Source organism: Ascaphus truei, chromosome 16 (assembly GCF_040206685.1).
Source record: "Ascaphus truei isolate aAscTru1 chromosome 16, aAscTru1.hap1, whole genome shotgun sequence".
NCBI lineage: Eukaryota > Metazoa > Chordata > Amphibia > Anura > Ascaphidae > Ascaphus > Ascaphus truei.
In genome coordinates, this window is record NC_134498.1 from 34,025,664 (window position 1) to 34,053,565 (window position 27,902).

At 48.4% G+C, this 27,902-nt stretch overlaps 1 protein-coding gene across 6 annotated transcripts in view; it reads right to left on the reverse strand.

Annotated features, from left to right (window-relative positions):
- The window catches only part of F8 (coagulation factor VIII), a 62,039-nt gene that overhangs the window by 13,326 nt on the left and 20,811 nt on the right, over positions 1-27,902 (reverse strand). For all 6 annotated transcript variants that reach the window (XR_012788393.1, XM_075573109.1, XM_075573108.1 and 3 more), the window contains 13 exons: positions 26,513-26,660; positions 26,137-26,224; positions 25,778-25,989; positions 24,262-24,412; positions 20,606-20,812; positions 15,757-17,047; positions 14,496-14,661; positions 10,990-11,181; positions 8,386-8,656; positions 6,597-6,776; positions 6,237-6,353; positions 1,170-1,241; positions 346-431 (listed from right to left, as the gene is read on the reverse strand). Coding sequence is in view for 5 of the 6 variants with exons in the window: in XM_075573109.1 (XP_075429224.1) it covers positions 346-431; positions 1,170-1,241; positions 6,237-6,353; positions 6,597-6,776; positions 8,386-8,656; positions 10,990-11,181; positions 14,496-14,661; positions 15,757-17,047; positions 20,606-20,812; positions 24,262-24,412; positions 25,778-25,989; positions 26,137-26,224; positions 26,513-26,660 (3,181 nt within the window). In the remaining variant the exon portion in view is untranslated. The remainder of the gene's footprint in view (positions 1-345; positions 432-1,169; positions 1,242-6,236; positions 6,354-6,596; positions 6,777-8,385; positions 8,657-10,989; positions 11,182-14,495; positions 14,662-15,756; positions 17,048-20,605; positions 20,813-24,261; positions 24,413-25,777; positions 25,990-26,136; positions 26,225-26,512; positions 26,661-27,902) is intronic.

Consider the following 27,902-nt stretch of genomic DNA (forward strand, 5'->3'; position numbering starts at 1 on the left):
TCTGTGCCCCCATCTTTCTCTATCCCTCTCTCTCCTCTACTTCTGTGCCCCCATCATTCTCTCTCCCTCTCTCTCCTCTACCTCTGTACCCCCATCTTTCTCTTTCCCTCTCTCTCCTCTACCCAAGTGCCCCCTCTTTATCTCTCCCTCTCTCCTCTACCTCTGTGCCCCCATCTTTATCTCTCCCTCTCCTCTACCTCTGTGCCCCCATCTTTCTCTCTCCCTCTCTCTCCTCTACCCAAGTGCCCCCTCTCTATCTCTCTCTCTCTCTCCTCTACCTCTGTGCCCCCATCTTTCTCTCTCTCTCCCCTCTACCTTTGAGTCCCCCTACTTTTCTCCCCTTACCTGGATCCAGGAATTCACATTTTCGACGCTCCAGGCATTTATAGATCCACTGTAATCCAACCTGGCGAGACGTGGCTCCCACGCCCCTGTGAGAGAAGAGATCGCTAACCCTGCTCGGTGTGTGACTCCCTGCCCGGTGTGTAACTCCCTGCTCGGTGTGTGACTCCCTGCTCTGTGTGTGACTCCCTGCTCTGTGTGTGACGCCCTGCTATGTGTGTGACTCCCTGCTCTGTGTGTGACTCCCTGCTCTGTGTGTGATTCCCTGCTCTGTGTGTGACTCCCTGCTCTGTGTGTGACTCCCTGCTCTGTGTGTGACTCCCTGCTCTGTGTGTGACTCCCTGCTCTGTGTGTGACTCCCTGCTCTGTGTGTGACTCCCTGTACTCCCTGCTCTGTGTGTGACTCCCTACTCTGTGTGTGACTCCCTGCTCTGTGTGTGACTCCCTGCTCTGTGTATGACTCCCTGCTCTGTGTGTGACTCCCTGTGCTCCCTGCTGTGTGTGACTCCCTGTGCTCCCTGCTCTGTGTGTGACTCCCTGCTCTGTGTGACTCCCTGTGCTCCCTGCGACTCCCTGCTCTGTGTGTGACTCCCTGTGCTCCCTGCTCTGTGTGTGACTCCCTGCTTTGTGTGTGACTCCCTGTGCTCTGAGTGACTCCCTGTGCTTTGTGTGACTCCCTGTGCTGTGTGTGACGCCCTGTGCTCCCTGCTCTGTGTGTGACTCCCTGCTCTGTTTGTGACTCCCTGTCCTCCCTGCTCTGTGTGTGACTCCCTGCGCTGTGTGTGACTCCCTGCGCTGTGTGTGAGTCCCTGCTCTGTGCCTCTCACCATAATGTCCTGATGCAGAAATCTGAGAGTCTTTGATGATTCCAGATGACAAACCAAGCGGCTGCCGACAGCCTGTAAAAGCAAAGACATCTCACTGCACCTCTCTGCACAGCACTGCACCTCTCTACACAGCACTGCACCCCTCTGCACAGCACTGCACCCCTCTGCACAGCACTGCACCCCTCTGCACAGCACTGCACCTCTCTACACAGCACTGCACCCCTCTGCACAGCACTGCACCCCTCTGCACAGCACTGCACCTCTCTGCACAGCACTGCACCTCTCTGCACAGCACTGCACCCCTCTGCACAGCACTGCACCCCTCTGCACAGCACTGCACCCCTCTGCACAACACTGCACCTCTCTGCACAGCACTGCACCTCTCTGCACAGCACTGCACCCCTCTGCACCCCTCTGCACAGCACTGCACCTCTCTGCACAGCACTGCACCCCTCTGCACAGCACTGCACCTCACAACACCTCACTCAATCTCACTACACAGCACTGCACCTCTCAGCACAGCACTGCACCCCTCTGCACAGCACTGCACGTCACAACACCTCACTCAATCTCACTACACAGCACTGCACCTCACCTCACAACCCTGCACCGCTAAACATCTCACAACATTGCACAATAACTTACTGCACAAAAACTCAATACACGTCACTGCACAACCCGGAACTTCGCTGTAAAATGCTGCACTGCACCTCACTGCATCTCACCGCACAATACTGCACCTCACTGCATTGCACCGCACAATACTGCACCTCACTGCACCTCACTGCATCGCACCGCACAATACTGCACCTCACTGCACCTCACTGCATCGCACCGCACAATACTGCACCTCACTGTACCTCACTGCATCTCACCGCACAATACTGCACCTCACTGCACCTCATTGCACCTCACCGCACAATACTGCACCTCACTGCACCTCACTGCATCTCACCGCACAATACTGCACCTCACTGCATCTCACCGCACAATACTGCACCTCACTGCACCTCACTGTATCTCACCGCACAATACTGCACCTCACTGCACCTCACCGCACAATACTGCACCTCACTGCACCATACTGCACCTCACTGCACCTCACTGCATCTCACCGCACAATACTGCACCTCACTGCATCTCACCGCACAATACTGCACCTCACTGCACCTCACTGCATTTCACCGCACAATACTGCACCTCACTGCACCTCACTGCATCTCACCGCACAATACTGCACCTCACCGCACAATACTGCACCGCACTGCACCTCACCGCACAATACTGCACCTCACCGCACAATACTGCACCTCACCGCACAATACTGCACCGCACCGCACCTCACCGCACAATACTGCACCTCAACTGTAAACCCAGGGACACCTCAAACCCGAGACATCCTCACTAACCCACACTTCTCCTCCAAACTGTACCCCCACACTGCTCCTCCAAACTGTACCCCCACACTGCTCCTCCTAACTGTACCCCCAGACTGCTCCTCCAAACTGTACCCCCACACTGCTCCTCCAAACTGTACCCCCACACTGCTCCTCCAAACTGTACCCCCAGACTGCTCCTCCAAACTGTACCCCCACACTGCTCCTCCAAACTGTACCCCCACACTGCTCCTCCAAACTGTACCCCCACACTGCTCCTCCAAACTGTACCCCCACACTGCTCCTCCAAACTGTACCCCACACTGCTCCTCCAAACTGTACCCCCACGCTGCTCCTCCAAACTGTACCCCCACACTGCTCATCCAAACTGTACCCCCACACTGCTCATCCAAACTGTACCCCACACTGGCCCTCCAAACTGTACCCCCACACTGCTCCTCCAAACTGTACCCCCACACTTCTCCTCCAAACTGTACCTCCACACTGCTCCTCCAAACTGTACCCCCACACTGCTCCTCCAAACTGTACCCCCACACTGCTCTTCCAAACTGTACCCCTCACTGCTCCACCAAACTGTACCCCCACACTGCTCCTCCAAACTGTACCCCCATACTATTCCTCCAAACTGTACCCCCACACTGCTCCTCCAAACTGTACCCCCACACTGCTCCTCCAAACTGTACCCCCACACTGCTCATCCAAACTGTACCCCCACACTGCTCCTCCAAACTGTACCCCCATACTATTCCTCCAAACTGTACCCCCACACTGCTCCTCCAAACTGTACCCCCACACTGCTCCTCCAAACTGTACCCCCACACTGCTCCTCCAAACTGTACCCCCACACTGCTCCTCCAAACTGTACCCCCACACTGCTCCTCCAAACTGTACCCCCACACTGCTCCTCCAAACTGTACCCCCACACTACTTCTCCAAACTGTACCCCATACTGCTCCTCCAAACTGTACCCCCACACTGCTCCTCCAAACTGTACCCCCACACTGCTCCTCCAAACTGTACCCCCACACTGATCCTCCAAACTGTACCTCCCAACTGCTCCTCCAAACTGTACCCCCACACTGCTCCTCCAAACTGTACCCCCACACTGCTCCTCCAAACTGTACCCCCACACTGCTCCTCCAAACTGTACCCCCACACTGCTCCTCCAAACTGTACCCCCACACTGCTCCTCCAAACTGTACCCCCACACTGCTCCTCCAAACTGTACCCCACACTGCTCCTCCAAACTGTACCCCCACGCTGCTCCTCCAAACTGTACCCCCACGCTGCTCATCCAAACTGTACCCCCACACTGCTCATCCAAACTGTACCCCACACTGGTCCTCCAAACTGTACCCCCACACTGCTCCTCCAAACTGTACCCCCACACTTCTCCTCCAAACTGTACTTCCACACTGCTCCTCCAAACTGTACCCCCACACTGCTCCTCCAAACTGTACCCCCACACTGCTCTTCCAAACTGTACCCCCACACTGCTCCTCCAAACTGTACCCCCATACTATTCCTCCAAACTGTACCCCCACACTGCTCCTCCAAACTGTACCCCCACACTGCTCCTCCAAACTGTACCCCCACACTGCTCATCCAAAATGTACCCCCACACTGCTCCTCCAAACTGTACCCCCATACTATTCCTCCAAACTGTACCCCCACACTGCTCCTCCAAACTGTACCCCCACACTGCTCCTCCAAACTGTACCCCCACACTGCTCCTCCAAACTGTACCCCCACACTGCTCCTCCAAACTGTACCCCCACACTGCTCCTCCAAACTGTACCCCCACACTGCTCCTCCAAACTGTACCCCCACACTGCTCCTCCAAACTGTACCCCCACACTGCTCCTCCAAACTGTACCCCATACTGCTCCTCCAAACTGTACCCCCACACTGATCCTCCAAACTGTACCCCCACACTGATCCTCCAAACTGTACCTCCCAACTGCTCCTCCAAACTGTACCCCCACACTGCTCCTCCAAACTGTACCCCCACACTGCTCCTCCAAACTGTACCCCCACACTGCTCCTCCAAACTGTACCCCCACACTGCTCCTCCAAACTGTACCCCCACACTGCTCCTCCAAACTGTACCCCCACACTACTCCTCCAAACTGTACCCCCACACTGCTCCTCCAAACTGTACCCCCACACTTCTCCTCCAAACTGTACCCCACACTGCTCCTCCAAACTGTACCCCCACACTGCTCCTCCAAACTGTACCCCCACACTGCTCCTCCACACTGTACCCCAACACTGCTCCTCCAAACTGTACCCCCACACTGCTCCTCCAAACTGTACCCCCACACTGCTCCTCCAAACTGTACCCCCACACTTCTCCTCCAAACTGTACCCCCAGACTGCTCCTCCAAACTGTACCCCCACACTGCTCCTCCAAACTGTACCCCCACACTGCTCCTCCACACTGTACCCCAACACTGCTCCTCCAAACTGTACCCCCACACTGCTCCTCCAAACTGTACCCCCACACTGCTCCTCCAAACTGTACCCCCACACTTCTCCTCCAAACTGTACCCCCAGACTGCTCCTCCAAACTGTACCCCCACACTGCTCCTCCAAACTGTACCCCCACACTGCTCCTCCAAACTGTACCCCCACACTGCTCCTCCAAACTGTACCCCACACTACTCCTCCAAACTGTACCCCCACACTGCTCCTCCAAACTGTACCCCCACACTGCTCCTCCAAACTGTACCCCCACACTGCTCCTCCAAACTGTACCCCCACACTACTCCTCCAAACTGTACCCCCACACTACTCCTCCAAACTGTACCCCCACACTGCTCTTCCAAACTGTACCCCCACACTGCTCCTCCAAACTGTACCCCCAAACTGTTCCTCCAAACTGTACCCCCACACTGCTCCTCCAAACTGTACCCCCACACTTCTCCTCCAAACTGTACCCCCACACTATTCCTCCAAACTGTACCCCCACACTGCTCCTCCAAACTGTACCCCCACACTATTCCTCCAAACTGTACCCCCACACTGCTCATCCAAACTGTACCCCCCCACTGTTCCTCCAAACTGTACCCCCACACTGCTCCTCCAAACTGTACCCCCACACTTCTCGTCCAAACTGTACCCCCTCACTTCTCATTCAAACTGTACCCCGCACAGCTCCTCCAAACTGTACCCCCACACTTCTCGTCCAAACTGTACCCCCACACTGCTCCTCCAAACTGTACCCCCACACTGCTCCTCCAAACTGTACCCCCACACTGCTCCTCCAAAATGTACCCCCACACTGCTCCTCCAAACTGTACCCCCACACTGCTCCTCCAAACTGTACCCCCACACTGCTCATCCAAACTGTACCCCCACACTACACCTCCAAACTGTACCCCCACACTTCTCGTCCAAACTGTACCCCCACACTGCTCGTCCAAACTGTACCCCACACTACACCTCCAAACTGTACCCCCACACTTCTCGTCCAAACTGTACCCCCACACTACACCTCCAAACTGTACCCACTTCTCGTCCAAACTGTACCTCCACACTGCTCCTCCAAACTGTACCCTACACTGCTCCTCCAAACTGTACCCCACACTGCTCCTCCAAACTGTACCCCACACTGCTCCTCCAAACTGTTCCCCACACAGCTCCTCCACTGTTATTCCTATGAACTCACGTGGATCGTACACGAGGTAAAGAGCCGTCATCCCATAGTCCTGATGTTCTCCAACCTGAGACTCCACACGCCAGAGGCCGGCTTTGCGGGGGACCATCTCCAGGGTGACAAACACGCCTGTAACAAGGGACGTGGGGGACACTGTGGACAAACACGCCTGTAACAAGGGACGTGGGGGACACTGTGGCACACAATGTGATGTAGGAAGACACAAACTGTCACACAAGGTACATGCACTGTGATGGGGGGGACACAAACGGTCACACGGGAGACACACTGTGACACAGGGGGTCACACACTGTGTGATGAGCGGACACCGTGTGCTCTGCGTGGCACGTGGACATGTTCATCAACTCTCACCAGGGTACAGGCTGAGCAGGGTGACGTGTCTCTGGTGGTGGCTGTGGTAGGTGAGGCTGTTCCCGTGGAAGTGGGCAGCATGGATGTCACTGCTGCCGGCACCCAGAAGATGCCACCGAACTCTCTGCTGCAGCGGCATCACCAGTCCAGGCAGTGAGTCGCCAACGTACCCGTTAATGGCTGCCAGGGCAAGACAGCAGGGTTAGGGGTCTGCAGAGCATCGCGCCAATCCCCCCTCCCTGAAACAGACCTGCAGAATGTTGCAACAATTACCACTGCCTTGTCTGACATCTGCAGAGTATCGCACCAATAACCCATCCCCGAGACAGACCTGCAGAACCTCACTCCAATTACCACTGCCCTGTCTGACATCTGCAGAGCATTGTGCCACAAACCCCTCCCCGAAACAGACCTGCAGAGCATTCCACTACTAACCTGTCAAGGGAGAGGGGGTTGGCCCGGGATTAAAGGGGTTACACCCCATTTGGCCACCCCCTGCTCTCACTTGGGGAGCATGGGATTAACTGGACTGGGGTCCAGTAATATTTTTTTATCTTGCTTCAGAATCCTAATGTATATTCCCCTGTAAAAATGTATTGTTTCTGTTCCAGTGTTTGCACCAACACATACACTGGGATTGATGCGGGAGGCTTAAGGGGTTAATGAGCTACAGTTTAGGAAAATACAAATATGTGTGGTGTCTTTTCAGAAATATCTGGGCTTCAAAAGGCTTGATTGAAGTTGGGTGTGAAAAGTACAGAGGGGGTTTAGTGTACAGTATGTTAATACCTAATTTGCAGGCCAAGGGTATATTGCTGGTAGAGACAGCTAGGACCCAGGTTTGGAGCATTGGGTGTGAAATATAGCACCTGTGACAAATGTTCTCTACACACAAGGTCCAGCTTCAAAGGATTTCTTGACAAGGGGTTATAGGGGCCAGCGGTGCGGTTACAGAAGGAGATATCAGAATGAGTGACCTTATTAAATATAAGAATATTATGAGATGTCCTCGGCTGAACATGCGAAAAGCTACATGTGTGTATTCGTGGGACTGATTCGCACATAAGGATTACATACACATGATGTCTAGCAGGTACTAAGAGACAGATATTAATATCTCTCTTAATTTTAGTATTACACGGTAATATTTAGTCTTATTGGGAGCGTCATGCATGCCGGAATGTATTAATATGTCTCACGTGCCAGTAAGTACTACTGAACTGAAGTTATGAAGTTATTTAGATAGGAAAAGCAGTTTTTAAACGTCCTTGGGTGGGAGGAGTTTTACTCTGGGGAAGACTGTCAACCTCACCACTGATTTATGAGAGGGGCTGGGTTTAGGTTGTGTTCAATGGGAAATAATTGTATATAAACAAGGCTCAGCCTATGGCTATTGTCTTTGTGATTTTCAAGATTGCGGTATGAACTGCCAGTCCAGATTTGACTGTTTCATCATTCCATCTTAAGTAAGTGTCTATATTTTGTCTGTTATTTGTATATCTCGTGTGTTCACCTTTTTCAAGGAATAAATTATATTTTATCATATCTCAGCCGTGTTCAGTTCAACCCAGGTATTTTTGGTGTAAATTATATCTTGTCATAAGTTACCGTGACATAACCCCTCCACGAGACAGACCTGAAGAGCAACGCACCCATAACCATTCCCAGAGAGAAATCTGCAGAGCATCACACCACTAACCCCTCCCCTGCAAGACACCAGGTGCAATATCACTACAGGTCATATCAGCTTTGCAGAGCATTGCTCCCCTATGACTAGCTGAGTTTGTACCATGGAAGGTGTGCGTGCGCTGGAAGGCAGAATCAGAGGGATGGATAGCGCAGTAGGCAGGGCAGAGGGCGGGGTCAGGCCCTCGGATGGTGCAGGGGCCGGGACAGTGTCTCTGCAGGTTCTCATTCAGGTACCAGCTCCGAGCTTCATCTATCTCCATGAACAGCAGAGAGAAATCTCGTACAGAGAGCTGATAATCAAACGAGCGACTCAGGACCTGTGGGTGACAGATAAGGAGGGGACCCAGCAGCCCGGAATGCAAGTCCCTGTCCTGAGGGAGGGAGAGAGAGAGAGATATCAGGTTCGGTCGGGGATTACAGAGTGTGCACGGAGCATGTAATTGAGAGTTCAAGCGCCATCGGAGGGAACCCTCAACAGCTATAAAGCACAACGGTACAGGAGCACCCTTTTCAAAGTACAGACCTGCAACAGTTAGTACACGACAAGCTCCAACAATGTGCTGGCCCCATCACAAGCCAACGCAACAAGAATTGGGTGGCTAATGCACCACTGAGTTACACCTGCGCAGTGTTATTGGGAATTGTGCTATTACTGTATGTGGGGATCCTCTGCTGAGGATCGCAGGTTGCCTAGTTAATAAGGGGACAGTAAACCCGTGGTACCATCCGTATACTGTGTCTGCTTTCTTTCCGCCGCCTGACCGTAGGCCAAGTGTGGCCCATTAGGTTACTGCTAGGGACTCAGGCGCCCACCTCAGTTGTAGTCATAAGTCGGAGGGCTAAAAAGGAGGGGTTACAGACACATTCACTTGCTACAGACACATTACACACATTCACCTCCAGTGGCGGATTTCAAGATCCCCCCCCCCAGGCACTTACATGTGGCGCGGCCGCTCCCTTGCTGCCGCCCATCTTCGACTTCCGAATCGCAGCATGAAATGATGGCGCGGACTTCTTGTTGCCATGGTAATGTGACGTCATTTGACGACGCGACGTCACGTTGCCATGGCAACGAGAAGTTGGTTCACGTCACGTTGCGATTCGGAAGGAGGAGGGCGGAGGCAAAGAGGTGGCCACCAAATGTAAGTGCTTTCCCATCAGGCCCGATAGGCCCAAAAGCGTAGCATCTGTATATGGGGGCGGACATTTTTGCCGCCTGCAAATTTTGGCACCCTACGCCTGGGCCTAATGGGAAATCCGCCACTGGTCACTTCCTATAGATCGATCACACATACACTCATCTCCTATAGACAGATCACACACACTCACCTCCTATAGACAGATCACACATACACTCACCTCCTATAGACAGATCACACACACACTCACCTCCAATAGACAGATCACACACACACTCATCTATAGACGGATCACACATACACTCACCTCCTATAGACAGATCACACATACACTTACCTCCTACAGACAGATCACACACACATACTCACCTCCTATAAACAGATCACATACACACTCACCTCCTATAGACACTTCACTCCCTGCCATATATGGTAGTTACATAGTAGATGAGGTTGAAAAAAAGACATACAGTATGTCCATCGAGTTCAACCTATATTAAATTTACATGACAGATACTTATCCTATATTTGTATTTACAGTATACTGATCCAGAGGACGGCAAACAAAAAACCTCCAAGTGAAACATTATCCAATGATGTCTCATTAGGGGAAAAATAAATTCCTTTCTAGTAATGGCAATCTGATTTCTCCCTGGATCGACATCCTATCTCCTGTATCTGCCATCACAGTCTCCATGGGTAATGAATTCCACATTTTAACTGCCCTTACAGTAAAGAACCCCTTTCTTTGATGCTCGTGAAATCTCCTTTTCACAAACCTTAAGGGATGACCATGTGTTATTTGTACTGCACTTGGGATGACTAGTCATTTTCAAAGCTCCTTATATTGGCCCTGAATATTTTTGTATATAGTTATCATATCCCCTCTTAAGACACTTTTTCTAATGGAAACAAATCTCATTTAGCTAGCCTCTCCTCATAAATCAAATTTTCCATCCCCTTTATTAATTTGGTGGCTCTTCTCTGTACTTTTTCTAGTTCTATAATGTATTTGTTATGGAGTGTACTGTGCTCCATATTCAAAGTGTGGTGTTACTAATGATTTATACAGTGGCATAATTATGTTTTCTTCCTTTCCATCCATCCATCGTTTAATGCAAGATATGGGCTTATTTGCCTTTGCAGCTACTGTCTGACATTGTGCATTTTTGTAAAGCCTGCTGTCTACAAGCACTCCTAAATCCTTCTCCATCAAGGATTAATTTAATTTATTCCCACTTAATTTGTAAGTAGCCTCTCTATTATTGCTTCCCAAGTGCATAACTTTAGAATCTGTATTAAACCTCACCTGCAATTTACCTGCTCAAGTTTCCAGTCTCTCCAAGTCCTTCTAGAGAGAAATTACATCCTGCTCTGATTATTACTACCTTACACAATTTAGTGTCATCCGCAAAGATGGAGACTTTGCTCTCTATGCCAACCTCAAGGTCATTAATAAGTTAAAAAGCAAGGGTCCCAGTATCGATCCTTGACGTACACTACTTATAGCTTTAGCCCAACCAAAAGTTCCATTTATGACAACTCTCCTGTGAGTGTTCTCTCACCGAGTGGATGTTAGAGGTGTAGGCCCACGCCCTGCACTGGACGCCGGTCTCGGTGGGCCCCAGCTGAGCGTTCACTTTCCCTGTGTAGGTGTGGGTATGTTGGGGGGGCACCCCACCTTCCAGACCCCCATTGAAGGACATCACATTGGAGTAGAAGGAATATGGGCGTGAAGCCATGTTTTTAAAATGTACCTGCATGATGACAGAACAGAACATGTTACATGTCACATAAACATATACTCAGCATCCCTGTGACACCTTGCCCAACGGGTCAGATTTTAGGGATATCTCTGCTTCAGCACAGGTGGCTTGATCAGTGGCTCAGTCAGAATGACAGAGCCACCGGTGCAGAAGCAGGGATATCCCTAAAACCTGGCCTGTTGGTGGCCCTTGAGGACAGGAGCTGACCGCCCCCGTTTTATGTTACATCTCTATCTGTTTTCTCATGCAAAAGTTAAAGTTCTGTGGGCATACAGTATTTGATCTCTAATTATACAAACAGTAAAGACGTCTTCCTTCTAAGTATTATAGGAATAAAGATATGGGATATTTTATATGTCCAGGCATCGTTTTAAAGGTTGTTTTTTCCCCTTAAGTTAGGGGTGTGCAAACTGGGGGTGCGCAACATTTTCCAGACGGGGGCGCGCGGTTGTATCACTTGATGCCAAAGACAAATTAAGGAGAGGGGACGCGAGCAGGGTGGGGGGGGGGGGGGGGTATGAGCAGGCAGTGGGACGCAGCGGGCGAAGTTAGGAATAGTTAGGGGGAGGGGAAGGGGGATAGGGATACTCCCAGAATGTGGACGTATGCTAATTTCAATGCAAGAAGTTAAGATATAAGCCATGCCATTGAGATATGAAGGCAGAAATTCAACATAGAGGGGTGTGTTTGTCTATTGCACACATGAATTTTCATATTTCTTACTTCAAGCCCTATATGAAATAATCTGATGATGTTATCAGATAATATCACGTGATTAGATAAATCTATCTTACTCCCTTTTATTTGCTGAAACTCTGCATTTATTGTACTGTATGTTTTTATAATCATCTTTTTCTGTAGCCTAAGCACTGTACTATTTTTGTATATTAACTCTAAAGTTGAATAAGTAATACTTTGGGCTCTAATTGAACTTTGCACGTTTTGAAAAGAATGATTACATTTTCGTCCACATTTGGCTACAATAGCTTTTTGCGTGTTAAGTGCATATTTTTCTTGATACACATTGACCTTAATGTTTGGTGGCGGGAGCGATAAAAGATAGATAATGCGACATATTGAGGGTAGATATTCTTCATTTGAGGAACTTTGCGTAGGGGAAAAATGTATCAGCTGGATAGCTGTGCAAAAGCCCTTGTCACATATACTAGCCACGTGCTCACATGTACTGTTCGTGAGAATCCCATTTAATCTTTTCTATTTCGTCTTCCAGTTCTTGCAGTGCTGCCTCACTGGAGAGAGTCCGGCTGTTGTCGGTAGCCAGGTTTAGGTTTGAATGACAGCTTTTGTTTAACCGTCTGTGGATTCTTGGCCCCCTTTGCCTTCTTCCTGAACGCTGTCAGACCCAAGGACATTCCAGCCTCCGGAGAATGAGGGCCATTGCTTCCTGGTGTATTCCATATTTGGGGGTTGAGGCCTTCTTACTTGCCACGCCGACCTTACTTGCATGTTGGCAAATACCTGTCCCACTTTTGCCGGGTATATTGCTCAAGCGTTCATAGTAGGGTTGAACCCACCAGCACATGTGCTACTATACATCTTCTTGAACACCTGTTGCCACCTTCCCGCCACTTTGATGCAGTGAGAAAGAATTTGAGAAAGTCTTTAGAAAGGTCCCATGGGGGACCAAAGTTTTCACAAATAAATTTGCACTTTTGAGTGCCTACCGTCTACCTCATACCCACAACTTTCGGTTGGTGCAAGCACCCCGACATTACCAGAGTTTGCCATGTGTTATGAGTGCCCTCACCCCACGTCTATTATAGAAGGAGCGGCTCAGTGAGTAAAGACACTGACTCTGGCACTGAGTTTGAAGCAGGGGAACCTGGTTTGATTCTCGGTGTCAGCTCCTTGTGACCTTGGGCAAGTCACTTTATCTCCCTCAGAAACCAAAAACAGATTGTAAGCTCCACAGGGCAGGGACTGTTTGCAAAATGTCTCTTTAAAGCGCTACATAAAAACTAGCAGTGCTATACAAGAACAAATTATTATTAATTATATATACTCACTGAGCCGCTCCTTCTATAATAGACGTGGGGTGAGGGCACTCATAACACATGGCAAACTCTGGTAATGTCGGGGTGCTTGCACCAACCGAAAGTTGTGGGTATAAGGTAGACGGTAGGCACTCAAAAGTGCAAATTTATATATAACCCACAGATAACTTTCCAAGCTGCTTAATTCATTGTAACATCGCCGAAGAAGAGATCAGTGTATCTCGAAAGCTCACACAAATAAAAGTATTTCGTTAGCCACATAACGATATCAACTATTTGTTTTTGATTATATATAGCTAGCCACAGAACGGTATCATCTATTTATTTTTTGAATATATATATATATATATATATATATATATATATATATATATATATATATATATACACCACCCTGAGGAAGGTCCCAGAGCAGATGAGTTGTTCTGTACAGGACTTTGTAACAGGGGACTTATCCTTGTTCAGGTAATGTACCTCTAATCCAGCAGTGTGGTGTTTAACTGCTGGTAGTCAATTAACAAACACCACCTGCCTGATTAGATGGCTTAGAAAAGCCTGTCTTTTGAGACAGGAAGTGAGACTCCTTAGCTCACACCTGAGCTGAATTTTGGAGACAGAGCAGAGATTCCTTAGTCCACAATGGGGCTGAACCAAGGAAGGGCAGATGTCTTGAGCGACAAGCTGACCACAAGACAAAGGGGACAAGATTCTAAACTTGGAGCCTGACATTTTCTGTGCACACAAGGGTGCGGTTCCAGGAGAGCAGAGAAGCTTCCCCTACAGCAGCCCAGCTAACAGATAAGACTTTTTCGTATAAGACTATTATCTATGTCTGTGTATTGATAAATGTCTCCATGATTTGGGGCTGGTAAATAGCTTAGCTAACCAACCCAGTCAGAGAGGGCTGAGCTACATGTTATAGATAGTCTCCAAAGCAGAGATAGGGGTTTTTGGTTGGCTCACTATTTCGCTTATGTTGATTTTTTTTGCTGTTTAAAGCGACAGGCACAATAAAGCCTTGTTATAATTTCACCTTACAACCGTCTCCATTGTGTACCTCTGCACATGTCCTCCTACAGACTTTAATATACTTTTTTTCGATTATCATCTAGCAGTACTGTGTTTTTCTTTCATCATACTATGGGGCAGTGAAGTATCTATTTTATTAGATTTTTCTGATGCGTGCACGGTCTTTTTCTGATATATCTGCCCGGAGCGCCTGTTATTGCTTTTTTGATCTTACAGACACACCCACGCAAGGACACGCACGAACACACACATAAATCTCACTATGATGACGTCGTTGATCTCCGCCCGGATATACGGCCCCAGCAGTCCGAGGTGAATGTCTCTCTCTCCTCTTGTTGCTGGTTCAGTAAAACGACTGTCCAGATATTCCCGGAACACCACCTTCTTATACCACGGGAACCCATGAGAACTACGGGGAACACCGGGCCTGGGGGAGGAGGGGGGGCAGGGAACAGAGGAGGGGACAAGGGTTGAGATGAGAGAGGGACATCAGGGGGACAAGAGAAAGGGACATGGGGTGAAGAGGGGGGATATGAGAGAGGGATAAGGGTGGAGAAGGGGGGACATGCGAGTAGAGGGAGGCGACAGGGTGGCAGGGGGAGCAGAAGGGGAGCATAGGGTGAAAGAAGGGACAAAAAGAAGGACAGACATACTGATGCATCGGCCGTTATTCGCACATATCACGTGTTGTATACCTCGGAATTCCCATGTCATGGCGCGTCATTACCGCGTGTTGACTCGTTTTTATCGAGTGCAGAAAATGGCATTTTAGTGTTCTGGTTTTTAAACACCTGCAAATTGACACAGTACTGTACACATTACAATTCATTCATTTCTGCCACGGAAACGCGAAGAATTGCACACAAAGAAATCGGGATCCATGAAATTCAAACAAATCAACCGTGTGATTGGCCGCGTGGAGTACAGCAGCACACACGAAAACGGCTCCGTGATATGTTCGAATAACGTCCGCTGCATCTGTACAGAGGGTGCGGCAAGAGGAATCACGGGATTATATGTGACAACTCTACGAGGCAGGGACTCGTGCCTTCAAAAATGTTATGTGCAGCGCTGCGTATACAGTCAGAAAAAAACAATTAGTATTAATTATTATAGGGAGCGGTAATATGGGGCAATAGGAGGAATTATAGGGGGCTGTTGTCTGGCAATAGGAGGTGTTATAGGTAGGCGTAATATGGAGTAATAGGAGGAGTTATAGTGAGCAGTTATATGGAGTAGCAGGAGTTCTAGGGAGCGGTAATATGGAGATATAGGGAGGAGTTATAGGGAGCTGTTATATGGAGTAATAGGAAGAGTTATAGGCAGTCATTATATGGGGCAATAGGAGGTGTTATAGGGAGGCGTTATACACTGTAGAGTGATAGGAAGAGTTATAGGGAGCGGTAATATTGAGTAATAAGAGGTGTTATAGGGAGCACCAGCACAGTAGAATAAGTTATATACATAATGTATGCACAGACAAACTAGACTGGGTATTTACACACATCTGCTTGTTACTTACGTGTCTGTAACGAAATAAGGCGATTTCCCGGCCCCATAATCCCACGTCACTTCCACAGCGGCGATGAAATAAGAACGTACATCTCCATCCAGACTGCGGGGGTCCTTATCCCACTCCTCTCCGTACAGGTCTATATCCTCTGGGTCTGCACTGCTGTAATCATCGTAATCCACAGGCTGGGCACTCTCAACCGGGGTGTCTCTTTTCTTCCTCTCCCCTGTGGAGACTCTCTCACCCCTCTCAGCTTTAGAGTCTCTCTCCACACTTTCAACTCTGGGTCCAACTCCTAATATGTCCCCATGGGAGGCCTTGTCATCCATTGTAGACTTTCCCCCCACTGCGTTGTCCTGTTCTGTTTTTGTCTCCCCATTATGTGGGGGCCCCTGTGATCCCCCAAATGTTCCCTGCTCCTTTGTCACCTCCCCCAACCACTCTGTCACTGTAGGGAAGGTGGGACTCCCCCGAATCTCCTGTGACAAAGTTTTCCCCATAGGGCCTCTTAGCTCAGGAGTAGGGCGTGCTTCGCCAGGGTTCAGGGACACTGAGGGCAACTGCCATGTGTCACCCAGATCGGGCCAGTCTCCTCTCATCCCTGGGTCAGTTATGCTGTCATGGCTGGGTGCTGGGTGGGAGTTTTTGGGGGTCCCGGTAGGATGTGACAGTCTGTGCTCTGTGTGAGTCTCAATCTGAGTCGCCTCGGATTCTGCCTCATTCGACTTATTAGGAACTGACGACTCTCCATTTGTCAAAGTCTGAGACATTGATGGAAGGGGTGGACTCTCAGATGTGGGATTGGGGTCTCTTGCAGATCTTTCCCAACTGATTCCCTGCTCTGTGTTATGGGGATCTCCATGAACCGTCAAAGGCGCAATGTCCGTGGGCTTCGCCAAGTTGCTCTGAACATCTGTCACCTCTCTCCCTGTACTGGGACTTGTCAAAGAGTGTCCACGAGGAGTGGGTTTGTGGGGCCACAGGGGATTAAGTGTCAGGGGACGATTGGGTATGATTTTGAAAGGTCCCTCCCCCCTTCGGCCTGGGACATTCTTGTCCTGTGATTTGGGGTGGGGCAGGTGTGTCTCGTTTGTGTTTCTCCGAGACTGTGGGGGACGTCTCCTGTTTTGGATCCCCCGGGGCTGAAGGACAGTGGGATCCAGCAGCGAATCTTCCATAAAGTTCTCGTAGTCATACTCATAGAATCCGTCCAGGACACGGTCACACTGCGAGACGCTCAGCGAAGCTCTCATACCCAGCGCTGCTAAAGATGGATCCAGAGGGGCCAGTATCCAGTGCCCTGAACAGGAGACACATCTACAATTCCTGAGCCACTGACCACAGATCCACTGAATACACTGACCTCACACAGATGTAGCAGACGTTATTGCACCCTGATAACGCAGTGTGTTAATGCTAGCGCAATATGTAACACACGGTTTATCACATTGCCATTGAACCCATTGGAGTTTTTTCTCCTTAATACATCTGCTACATCTGTACGCTGACTGCAGATCAACTGACCGCACAGCACATTTCAACAATAGAATCATATAACATACAGAAGTAAGGCAAGAATCAAGAAGGACTGGAAAGAGAAAGGATTAATAACGACTCGGGAAATAATTTAGGGGTGCTTGTAAACAACAGGCTTAGCAATAGTCAAATGTCAAATCACTATACATTTTCAATACTGGATTTGGAATGTGTACAAACGTGTTTTATATATATATCAAAAATGAATAGACAATACCGTTCTGTGGCTAACGACAAAGCGACAGCGCGACCAACAATCTGGTAGTCACTGTTATTTGATTTTTTCAGCGACAGTCTCCCATTGCGGCCAATCAGAGAGTTTCTCTGTGCCTCTGCCCTCCCCCTTTCTGACGTCACTGGCCTTGTAGCCAGCGACATCGCCTAAACTTTAAATACAGCTATCGCAATGGTGACGGCGATGAGTGACGTCATCGGTCGCCGGCAGTATATGCGCAGCCTAAGGCTGCGTTTATAGTTAGGGCGACGCGACCACATGACGTCAGCCGTCGCCGTCCCTATAGCGTTTTCTGCACTCTGGTACAGGAGACAAGAGGGCGACCGGGGGGCGTGGCGGAGGCGTCGCCGTGAGCGGTTCGCCCTCATTGGCTGAACCGCTCACATGCCGCTGATGTCACACAGCGATCGCTGAAGAAGTAAAACTCCTTTGACTACCAGCGATCGCGACCGCGTGACGTCACCATCGCCGCCATGGTCACGCCCACCTATGGGCACCCGCGTCGGACTGCATGTACTTACTAGGCGCTGAGCAACGTTGCAGTCGCTGTAGCCAGTACTATAAACGCAGCCTAAGATATCAGTGGGTGGCAGCAGTTCACACCACATTGTTCAGTGATTCTACAGAGCTATATAGGAGACAGTTGCTCAGAAGCCGCTATGCAGATAAAGGGATCAATACCCTAATTACCTGATGTTAAGTAACATCAGAGTTTGTAGTCACTGAGTTAACAATTTAGAGAGCTCCCTGTAGATAATATAAAGCATGCATAGATGGTGATAAAAGAAAAAGAACGCTGCGACGTTCGAAATGCATTGGATGGGTCTTTTGTCACATTAAAGTGCCCTTTTAATAATTTTTTTGTCCTGGGTTCTTCCTGCTCCGTTTGTGCTGGTGCGCTTTTTGGTCTCCCTTTTCCCTGTATAGATGGTGATAGCAAAGCTGTACTATACAGTGAAGGGATCAGTAACCCTCCACGTGTTACAAACCCCAATGTGGAATGGTGCTCAGATTATAGGAGACTCAAAAACATACATAGCAATATAAATCATATGTAATCCGTAATGCCTTCACTTATATATAACGTTTACATAGTCCTTATCGTATAGAGAGGCGGAATAAATGCCTAGTGAGATCTAGCAAAGTCCCCACATAATAAACATTCTCCGTTAGAAAGAAAATATATATCTGTACTGATGGGCAACTCACATAGAATGCCTGTTGTGCGCCCTCCATCCGGCAAAGCCAAGGTGTGCCAATCAGTAGAGATAGAAATCCAAGGAGATGTAGGTAGAAAACGGAGCACCACCGCAAATTCAAAAAAAGAGCGGTCACGAGAGGACCCCAATAAAAAATATATTTATTATTGGCACATGGACAAGGTAAAAAAAACGCACCACCTACGTGTTTCGCACTTATAAGTGTGCTTTATCAAGGTGTTACACCCTGATAAAGCGGCAAAGAGGCGACAGCACTCAGACAGTATCAAAGCAAAAATGATGTATTAAACATATTAGCACATTAGATATGTGCTGAAATGTTTAATACATAATTTTTGCTTTGGTACTGTCTGAGTGCTGTTGCCTCTTTGCTGCTTTATGGTAACGTATGCTTTATTATTTCTATGGGACATGCACCAGCCCATTATTGCTTGATTACAGGAGTGCCGGTGACCTTCCATCAAAAAGAAATATATTTATAAATATCAGGCTTTCACCAGGGGGAACGCCGTTCCTGTACCTTTTTTAGCACAGCAAACGTGCAACGCTAAGCTAAAGGTGGTCGCCTAGGGCGGCACACCCTTGTGGGTGGAGGAGGGAGAGGTTGGTGATGGCGGCTCATGGAAGGGCGGCACACCCTTGTGGTCGGAGGAGGGAGAGGTTGGTGATGGTGGCTCATGGCGGCTCATGGCGGCTCATGGCAGGGCGGCACACCCTTGTGGGCGGAGGAGGGAGAGGTTGGTGATGGCGGCTCATGGCAAGGCGGCACACCCCTGTGGGCGGAGGAGGGAAAAATTGGTGATGGCGGCTCATGGCAGGCCGGGAGCAGTCGCAGAGCAGAGGAGGAGGGTGGTGGCCTCTGCGTCAGAGGTCGGTGGGGGCAGAGCCCACCCCAGCGACCTAGAAGAATGTGACAACTTCCGGTGCCAGGGAGGACCTCCATAGCCAGCTAAGGAATTGTAACGGGGGTGGGGGGGGGGGGGTGGGAGAGGATGAAGGGGGGTGAGAGAGGATGAAGGGGGGTGAGAGATGATGAAGGGGGGTGAGAGGATGGAAGGGGGGTGAGAGAGGATGAAGGGGTGGGTGAGAGGATAATGGGTGGGTGAGATAGAAGAATGAAGGGGGGAGAGAGGATGATGGGGCGTGAGAGAAGATCAAGGGTGGGGGGGTATGAAGGGGTGCGAGAGAGGATGAAGGTGGATGAGAGAGAATAAAGGGGTGGTGAGAGAGCATGAAGGGGAGGTGAGAGAGGTGAAGGGGGGGTGAGGGGGAAGTAAGCGAGAAAGAGAGGGGAGATAGAAATACATGGGAAGAGGGGGAGGATAGAGGTAGGGGTAAGAGCGAAGAGGTGTGAAAGAGGGGGGGGGGGAGGCAGCCTGTAAGGCCACAGACATGGGGGTGGGGTCCCAGGTGAAATCTCTGGGCCCCGGTAAAGCCATCTGCAGCCCTGACCACATGGTAAATGTCCAAGAATAATCCCTCCCTTCTCCTCCTCGGTTCCATCCTCATGTCAGAGTTCCCTCACCTTTTTTCTAGAAAAAAAGCACTGTGTATATACCGTATATATAGGGGCAGATTGGATGAGAAAAGCTGCCCACGGCATTTCACTTACCTGCTGGCCCTCTTCCAGCGGCGTCATGTAATGGCGTGTTGCCATGACAATGCGGAATCATGATGTCGATGGAGGAGGGCCGCTCTGGAACAAGTAAGTCTTACAGAGGCCCTGCCCCTGGCACAATCAGTTTCATTGGTGTGGGGAAGAGTGCGGGGCCTCTGCAACCGTGATGCATAGCACAGGAGAGAGGAGAGAGAGAGAGAGAGAGAGAGAGAGAGAGAGAGAGAGAGAGAGAGACCATCACGTGCTCACCTGACTTCTCCATCACCATTGAGATGGTTTCCCCGGTGGTAGGAAACAGGGTGAGCGTGTCCTCATATGCAGAGTCCAGTTTGAACGTGTTGCCCCCAAAGAAAATGGAGAGCGGTGTGGTGTGCTCCCCCAGGCTCAGCACGTGCCAAAAAGTCACCTCGTTCAGGCACAGACTCAGGTGCAGACAATCCACAAAGCCATTCACAGCTAAGGGATAGCACAGGGAGTACACAGGGGTGTGAGTGTGAGCAATACACAGGGGTGTATATGTGGGGAATACATGGGAGTGTATGTGTGTGCAAATAAAGAGGGATGAATGTGTGTGCAATACACAGGGGTGTTTTGTGGGTGCAATACACAGGGCTGTTTTGTGGGTGCAATACACAAGGTTGCATGTGTGTGCAATACACAGGAATGTACATGTTCACTTTGTATATATAGCTTTGTATATAAAGTTCCCTTTTATATATAGCTCTCTGTATATATCTTTGCATATATATTTCTATGTATATATAGCTCTCTGTGTATATGGCTCTAACAAGAAACACATGATTGAATATGGCACTGTCCTTAACCGTATGACACAAGGAGTGATCACTGATTGGTTTAATGCAAATTACATGTGAATGTGAAGATGGAAAACAATCAACATCAATAACCTTCAGAATAACAGCAGAGAATTCCCATTAAGGGAGAAGGGAGTTTGAAGCAGGGAAACCTTGTTCAATTCCCAGTGTCAGCTCCTTATGACCTTGGGTAAGTCACTTTATCTCCCTGTGCCTCAGGCACCAAAAACATAGATTGTAAGCTCCACGGGGCAGAGACCTGTGCCTGCAAAATGTCTCTGTAAAGCGCTACGTAAAACTAGCAGCGCTACACAAGAACATGCTATTATTATTAAAGCTGAAGAATCACTTCTTCTTGCTCTAAACTCATGGGAACACGTTAAGAAACAGTTAGGAAGAACTTAAGAAGGACATAGGACTACATAGAATGGGGTCACTGTAATGGGTATTGGTCACCTCCTTCTCAATTCGTAGGTAAGAAGGTAACAAGGCCAGTCAAATGTACAGTATAAAACATAAGCGACAGGCAGACGGGTTCTTTGATCATCTGGGAATATTTCTTTAGACCTTTGCATAGCAAATGAGAATAAAAATTAGACTAAACTCCAACTGGGTTCCCAGCACTCAAACATCAGACCCTGACCATCTTAGAAAAATATCGTCTATGTATCGCACCCACATACACACACAACATGAACAATGGGTGGTGAAAGACGAAATTGTTCTCAAATTTGTTCATGAATATGCTGGCGTATGTTCACGTGTGGTTCTTATTTGCACTCTCCCATTATGCCTTTTATTATCTTTATCCTTCTTTTGTATAAACTGTGTGTTTCTTGCTTTCACTGTATATCTCTGTATATATTTTTGCTAAATTGTTACCAGCCAGTATCTTATTTTCTGTATACACATACTGATTTTGTATATTAATTTCGCATTTGTCAATGCCCTTTATTATGACTTGATAACATAGTAAAAATGTGTTTTGGCATAACCAGGTGACATTCATTCTTGATCTGACCTTTGAGTGCTGGGAACCCAGTTAGAGTTTAGTGTGGTTATTTTGGAAGGTTTAGGGTCCCTCTCTTGTTCCAGTTGCACCACTTTTATCACATTGCATAGATTTGCTTCTTGTTAGAGTACTTGCCTACTCTCTATACTTTTTGAGAATAAAAATTAGGATCTAAACAAATGGTGGGATGGTGAACAGTCTAACCTAGTGCATGAGATGCAGACATAGTCCATTCCAGGCCACTGGTACAGCAGGGGAGATATGGGCCGGGACAAGACCAATCAACAGAAAAGAATAGGGGATAAGAGAAAGGAACTAGGAGCTGGCCTGCAGAATATAGGGTCATTTCCCACCCACACAAACCCATAATAAGGAAAGGAAAAGTATTTTCTGAAATAATATATAATATCTACCACTCAGTTTAGTATTTGTAGATTACAAAAAAAATATTTGAGTTTATCTACACCACAGCAGATTTAAATGCATTAAGATGACAAAGTGTTGAAAAAGCGCACATTGATGCTATAAAGAACATTTACAAGAATGCCTCATCAACCATTAGATTACATGAAGATAGAAGCAAGATAAGGATCAGCAAAACAGTACGACAGGGAAATACCATGTCACCAAAGCTTTTCACTGCAACACTTGGAGAATTGTTCAGAACATTGAATTGGGATAAAAAGGAATCAAAATCAACAGTGAATATTTGAGTCATCTATGACCTATGACCAGATGCCATTGTTTTTTTTGCCACCAGTCCAGAAGACCTCCAGCAACAAATCAGAGAACTCGCCAAAGCAAGTAAGAATCTGGGGCTCCATATGAACTCAGCAACCAATGTGATGCTCAACAAATGTGTTAACTTTACAGAGACTGAAAAAAATGATAGAACTAGAAAAAGTCGAAGACTATGTCTAACTTGGTCGGTAAGTAACAATGGATGGGAATGGAGCACATTTGGAAGAAACAAGACAATCTTACAAGGGAACCTTCCACTGGGCCTCAAAGCGAAAGTGTTTGGCCCGTGTATTCTGCCCTTGCTCAAGTATGGATGTGAGACTTGGACCCTAATTGCGAGGACGAATCAGAAGTTTCAGACAACTCAAAGACATATGGAGAGATGCATGCTGGGTATTACCCGAAGAGACAGGAAAATGAATGAATGGGTTCGGAAGCAAACAAAAGTCTGTGACATCATCACATTGGTGAAGAAATTAAAACGGTCGTGGGCTGGACATATCGCAAAAAGAGATGACCATTATTGGACAGAGATGAAACTCGGCTGGATTCCAAGCGATACTAAAAGATTCAAAATTATGAACAAAAGATGGGAGGATGAAATAAGAAAATGTGTTGGAGTCATGTGAAGAAGAGAGGCTTGAAACCACAGTACCTGGAAGGTAAGCAGGGGCTGGCTGGCAAATTTTGGCCCGGGGAGCAAGCCCAATCTACCGGTCTGAGAACCAGGTGGCCCACACACCATACACAGACGCACGCACACCAGATATATGCACCATACACAGGTGCACACACCATACCGACACCATACACTGACGCACGCACCATACAAAGACGCGCGCACCATACAAAGATGCACGCACCATACACACACTATACACAGACGTACGAACATCAAATACACACACCAGATACACACACCATACACTATACAATACAAAAGCACAATAAATATGCACACCAGATATAGGTACATACACCATATATTGTCTTAGGTCAAGGAGAGCAAGGCAGCCAACTTGGGCTCCTCGCCTTCAGGTTCCCGTGCACCCTCTCCTTCGTCCTGTCGGTACCGGGATCCAACTTCCACCTGACAGGAGGGGGGAGCTGGGGGAGGGAGCGCGAGGCCGCCTCTCCACCAATTCTGCCCTCTGGTCGGGTGGAAGTTGGAGCCAGATGATGATAACGATGATATAGCTCTGTATATTTGTAGCTGTGTATATAGCTCTGTGACTATAGTCCTTTATAAATATAGTATATAGCTTTGTGTATATATAGCTCTATGTATATAGCTCTGTATAAATAGGTCAGTATAGACACCCTGTACCCATTCTTACTGTGCATCTGGCCCAGTTTTAATGGCTTCGGCGTTGAGGCTTCAACACCGGACGAGTTTCCATAAAACTTGAGAAGATTTTGTTCCCGGTACCAGCTGAGACTCTCATCAAACACAGAGAAGAGAAGGAAGCGCTCCTTATCTGTCATTATCTACAGGAGAATAGCATGTTATCACACAGGGAATTGTCCTTATCTGTCATTATCTACAGGAGAATAGCATGTTATCACACAGGGAATTGTCCTTATCTGTCATTATCTACAGGAGAATAGCATGTTATCACACAGGGAATTGTCCTTATCTGTCATTATCTACAGGAGAATAGCATGTTATCACACAGGGAATTGTCCTTATCTGTCATTATCTACAGGAGAATAGCATGTTACAACACAGGGAATTGTCCTTATCTGTCATTATCTGCAGGAGAATAGCATGTTATCACACAGGGACCTGTCCTTATCTACAGGAGAATAATATGTTATCACACAGGGACCTGTACTTATCTGTCATTATCTACAGGTTTATTAATGACCTTGAGGTTGGCATAGAGAGCAAAGTCTCCATCTTTGCTGATGACACTAAATTGTGTAAGGTAGTAGCATCAGAGAAGGATGTCATTTCTCTCCAGACGGACTTGGAGAGACTGGAAACTTGGGCATGTAAATGGCAGATGAGGTTTAATACAGATAAATGTAAGGTTATGTATTTGGGAAGCAAGAATAAACAGGCTTAGCAATAGTGCCCAAAGTCATGCAGTAGCTGCAAAGGCAAACAAGATCTTATCTTGCATTAAACGGGCAATGGATGGAAGGGAAATAAACATAAGTATGCCCCTTTATAAAGTGTTGGTAAGGTCAGACCTTGAATATGGAGTACAAGTTGGGCACCACTCCTTAGAAAAGGACTCCGGGGCATCCCTTATGGTTGGAGGAAAGGAGATTTCACCAGCAGCAAAGGAAATGGTTCTTTACAGTAAGGGCAGTTGAAATATGGAATTCATTACCCATGGAGACTGTGATGGCAGATATATAATAATAATATTATTATCATGGCAGATACAATAGATTTGTTCAAAAAAAGGTTGGACATCTTTTTGGAAAGGTATACAGGGATATACCAAATAAGTAAACATGGGAAGGATGTTGATCCAGGGAGTAATCTGATTGCCATTATTTGGAGTCAGGAAGGAATGTATTTTTCCCCTTAAGAGATATCATTAGATGAGGTGTCTCTGGGTTTTTTTGTTTGGCTTCCTCTGGATCAATATACTGTAAGTACGGATATAGGATAAAGTATCTGTCGTCTATGTTTAGCATAGGTTGAACTTGATGGACACGTGTCTTTTTTCAACCTCATCTACTATGTAACTATGTACAGGAGAATAACATGTTGTCACACACGGACCCGTCCCTTATCTGCTTTATCTACAGGAGAATAACACGTTATCACACAGGAACCTGTCCTTATCTTTCCTTATTTACAGGAGGATAACACGCTATCACACAGGGACCTGTCACCTGATTGCCCCTCTTGTCCAGGGTCTCCTTGCTGCAGATGAGAAGAGGTCCGATGAGTCCTGAAGCCTCATCTCTCTGGGGGTGGAGGGAACTGGAGTAGAATCGGGTGAGACATCGCGGGTCGGAAGTTGCAGGGGCATCATCCGGGGTCACCCGCCACAAATAGGTGATGGTTTCATTGGGATGGATGGGAAAATCCCGCAGCTGCTCCGCTGATCGGGGGTGCGGGGGGGATTAGGACAAATGAGGACACTTCAAAATCTGCTCCCCCCCATAACACCACATAATTTACATGTTCGATGGCTCTTTCTATCTGTACACCTCCGTGCCCTCAGCCCTTACCCTTATCTGTCTGTTACCTGTCAGGCGGGGGTGCTCGGAGCCCATGCTGCTTAGCCCTTGGGGGTACACGTTATACGGTCGATGAGCCAGATTCTTGAACACAATCTGACATCACAGGAAACAAAACAAAAAGCATCTGGTGATGTCATCAGCACAGGAGCCAATCAGAAGTGAGATACTAATTAATTGGGCTTATCTGGGTATATCTAAAGCATACAGTATGCACCGTGGCTGGAGAGGGGTTAATAGAGCAATGCTCTGCAGCTCTTTGGCACAGGGTTGGGGGGGGGGTGATGTTCTGGAGGTAACTGGCACAGGATCAGGGGTGTGACACTCTGCAGGTCTCTGGCATAAGGAGGCGCGATGCTCTGCGGGGTTGGGGTTTCTCCTCACCTTGAACTGGTCTCCGACCTCCCCTCTCAGGACCGGCCCCAGGATCCCAGCTCCCGGCTGATCCATATGTTTCCGGTAACGGAACGTGGAGTCTGTGAATTCTACATACACAGCTTTAACATACCTGGTCCCGATGGGGGGAAGAGCCCTGGGGGAAAGAGATTGAGGAGAGGAGGGAAGAGAAGAGAGGAGGAGGAGAGAGGGGGGGGGGGGAGAGAGAGGGAAGAGATAGAGGAGAGGAGGGGGGAGGAAAGAAAGGGGCAGAAAGAAAGGGGAGAGTGAGAGGGGAGATAGAGAAGTGGCATAGAGAGAGAGGGGAAAGGGGGGAGTAAGGGGAGAGAGCGGGTGGGAGAGGGAAGAGATAGAGTAGAGAGGAGGACATAGAGGAGAGGGAGAGAGGAGAGAGAAATAGAAGAGATGGGGGAGGGATAGAGAGGAGGGGGAGAGAAGTGAGAGATAGATGAGAGAGGGGAAGATATATAGGTGAGAGAGGGAGAGATAGAGGAGGGAGGGGAGGGGGAGAAAGGGGAAAGATGGAGGAGAGAAGGGGAGGGAAGAGAGAGGAGAGAAGGGGGAGGGAAGTCATATAAGAGAGGGGGAGACGATAAATAGAGGAGAGGGGGAGGTAATGAAGAGAGAAGATAGGGGGGATAGAGAGATAGAAGAGGAGGGATTAGGGAGGGAAGAGAGAGGAGAGAGGGGTAGTGATAGAGCAGAGGAAGAGAAGGGAATGGAGAGATAGAGGAGCGAGTGGAAATAGAGGAGGGGGAAGAGATAGAGAAGAGGGAGAGGAGAGATAGAGGAGAAATCGGAGAGGGCGAAATAGAGGAAGAAGGGGGAGGTAGGGAAGAGATAATGGAGAGAAGGGGAGGGAGGGAGGGAAGAAATAAAGGAGAAAAAGGGGGTGGAAGGAGGGAATAGATAAAGAAGAGAGGGGAAGGTGGAGAGATAGAGGAGATGTGTAGAAGAGGGGTAGGAGAAAGGAAGGGAAGAGAGAGTAGAGAAAGAGGAAGTAAGATAGAGGACAGGGGAAGGTAAGAGATAGAGGAGAGAGGTGAGAGACAGGGGTTTAGAGGAGAAGAGGGGAGCAGAGAGGAGAAAGAGGAGAAGACGAAAAAGACATGGGGATAGAAAAGAGGAGAAGAGATAGATAGGGGGTGGAGAAAAAGAGGGGGAAGACAGAGGAGGGGAGTGGAGCAAAGAGTTAGCGGAGGATAGAGAATTTGGGAGAGCGGTTAGAGTGAGCGAGAAACAGGGTCAAAGAGAGAGAAGCAAAGAAAGGGGGAGAGTAGAAAGATGGGGAAAGAGGGTGAGGAAGAGAAAGGGAGAAGAGATAGAGGAGAGACAGGGGGAGACAGTTAGAAGGGAGAGGCGATTGAGAGAGAAAATA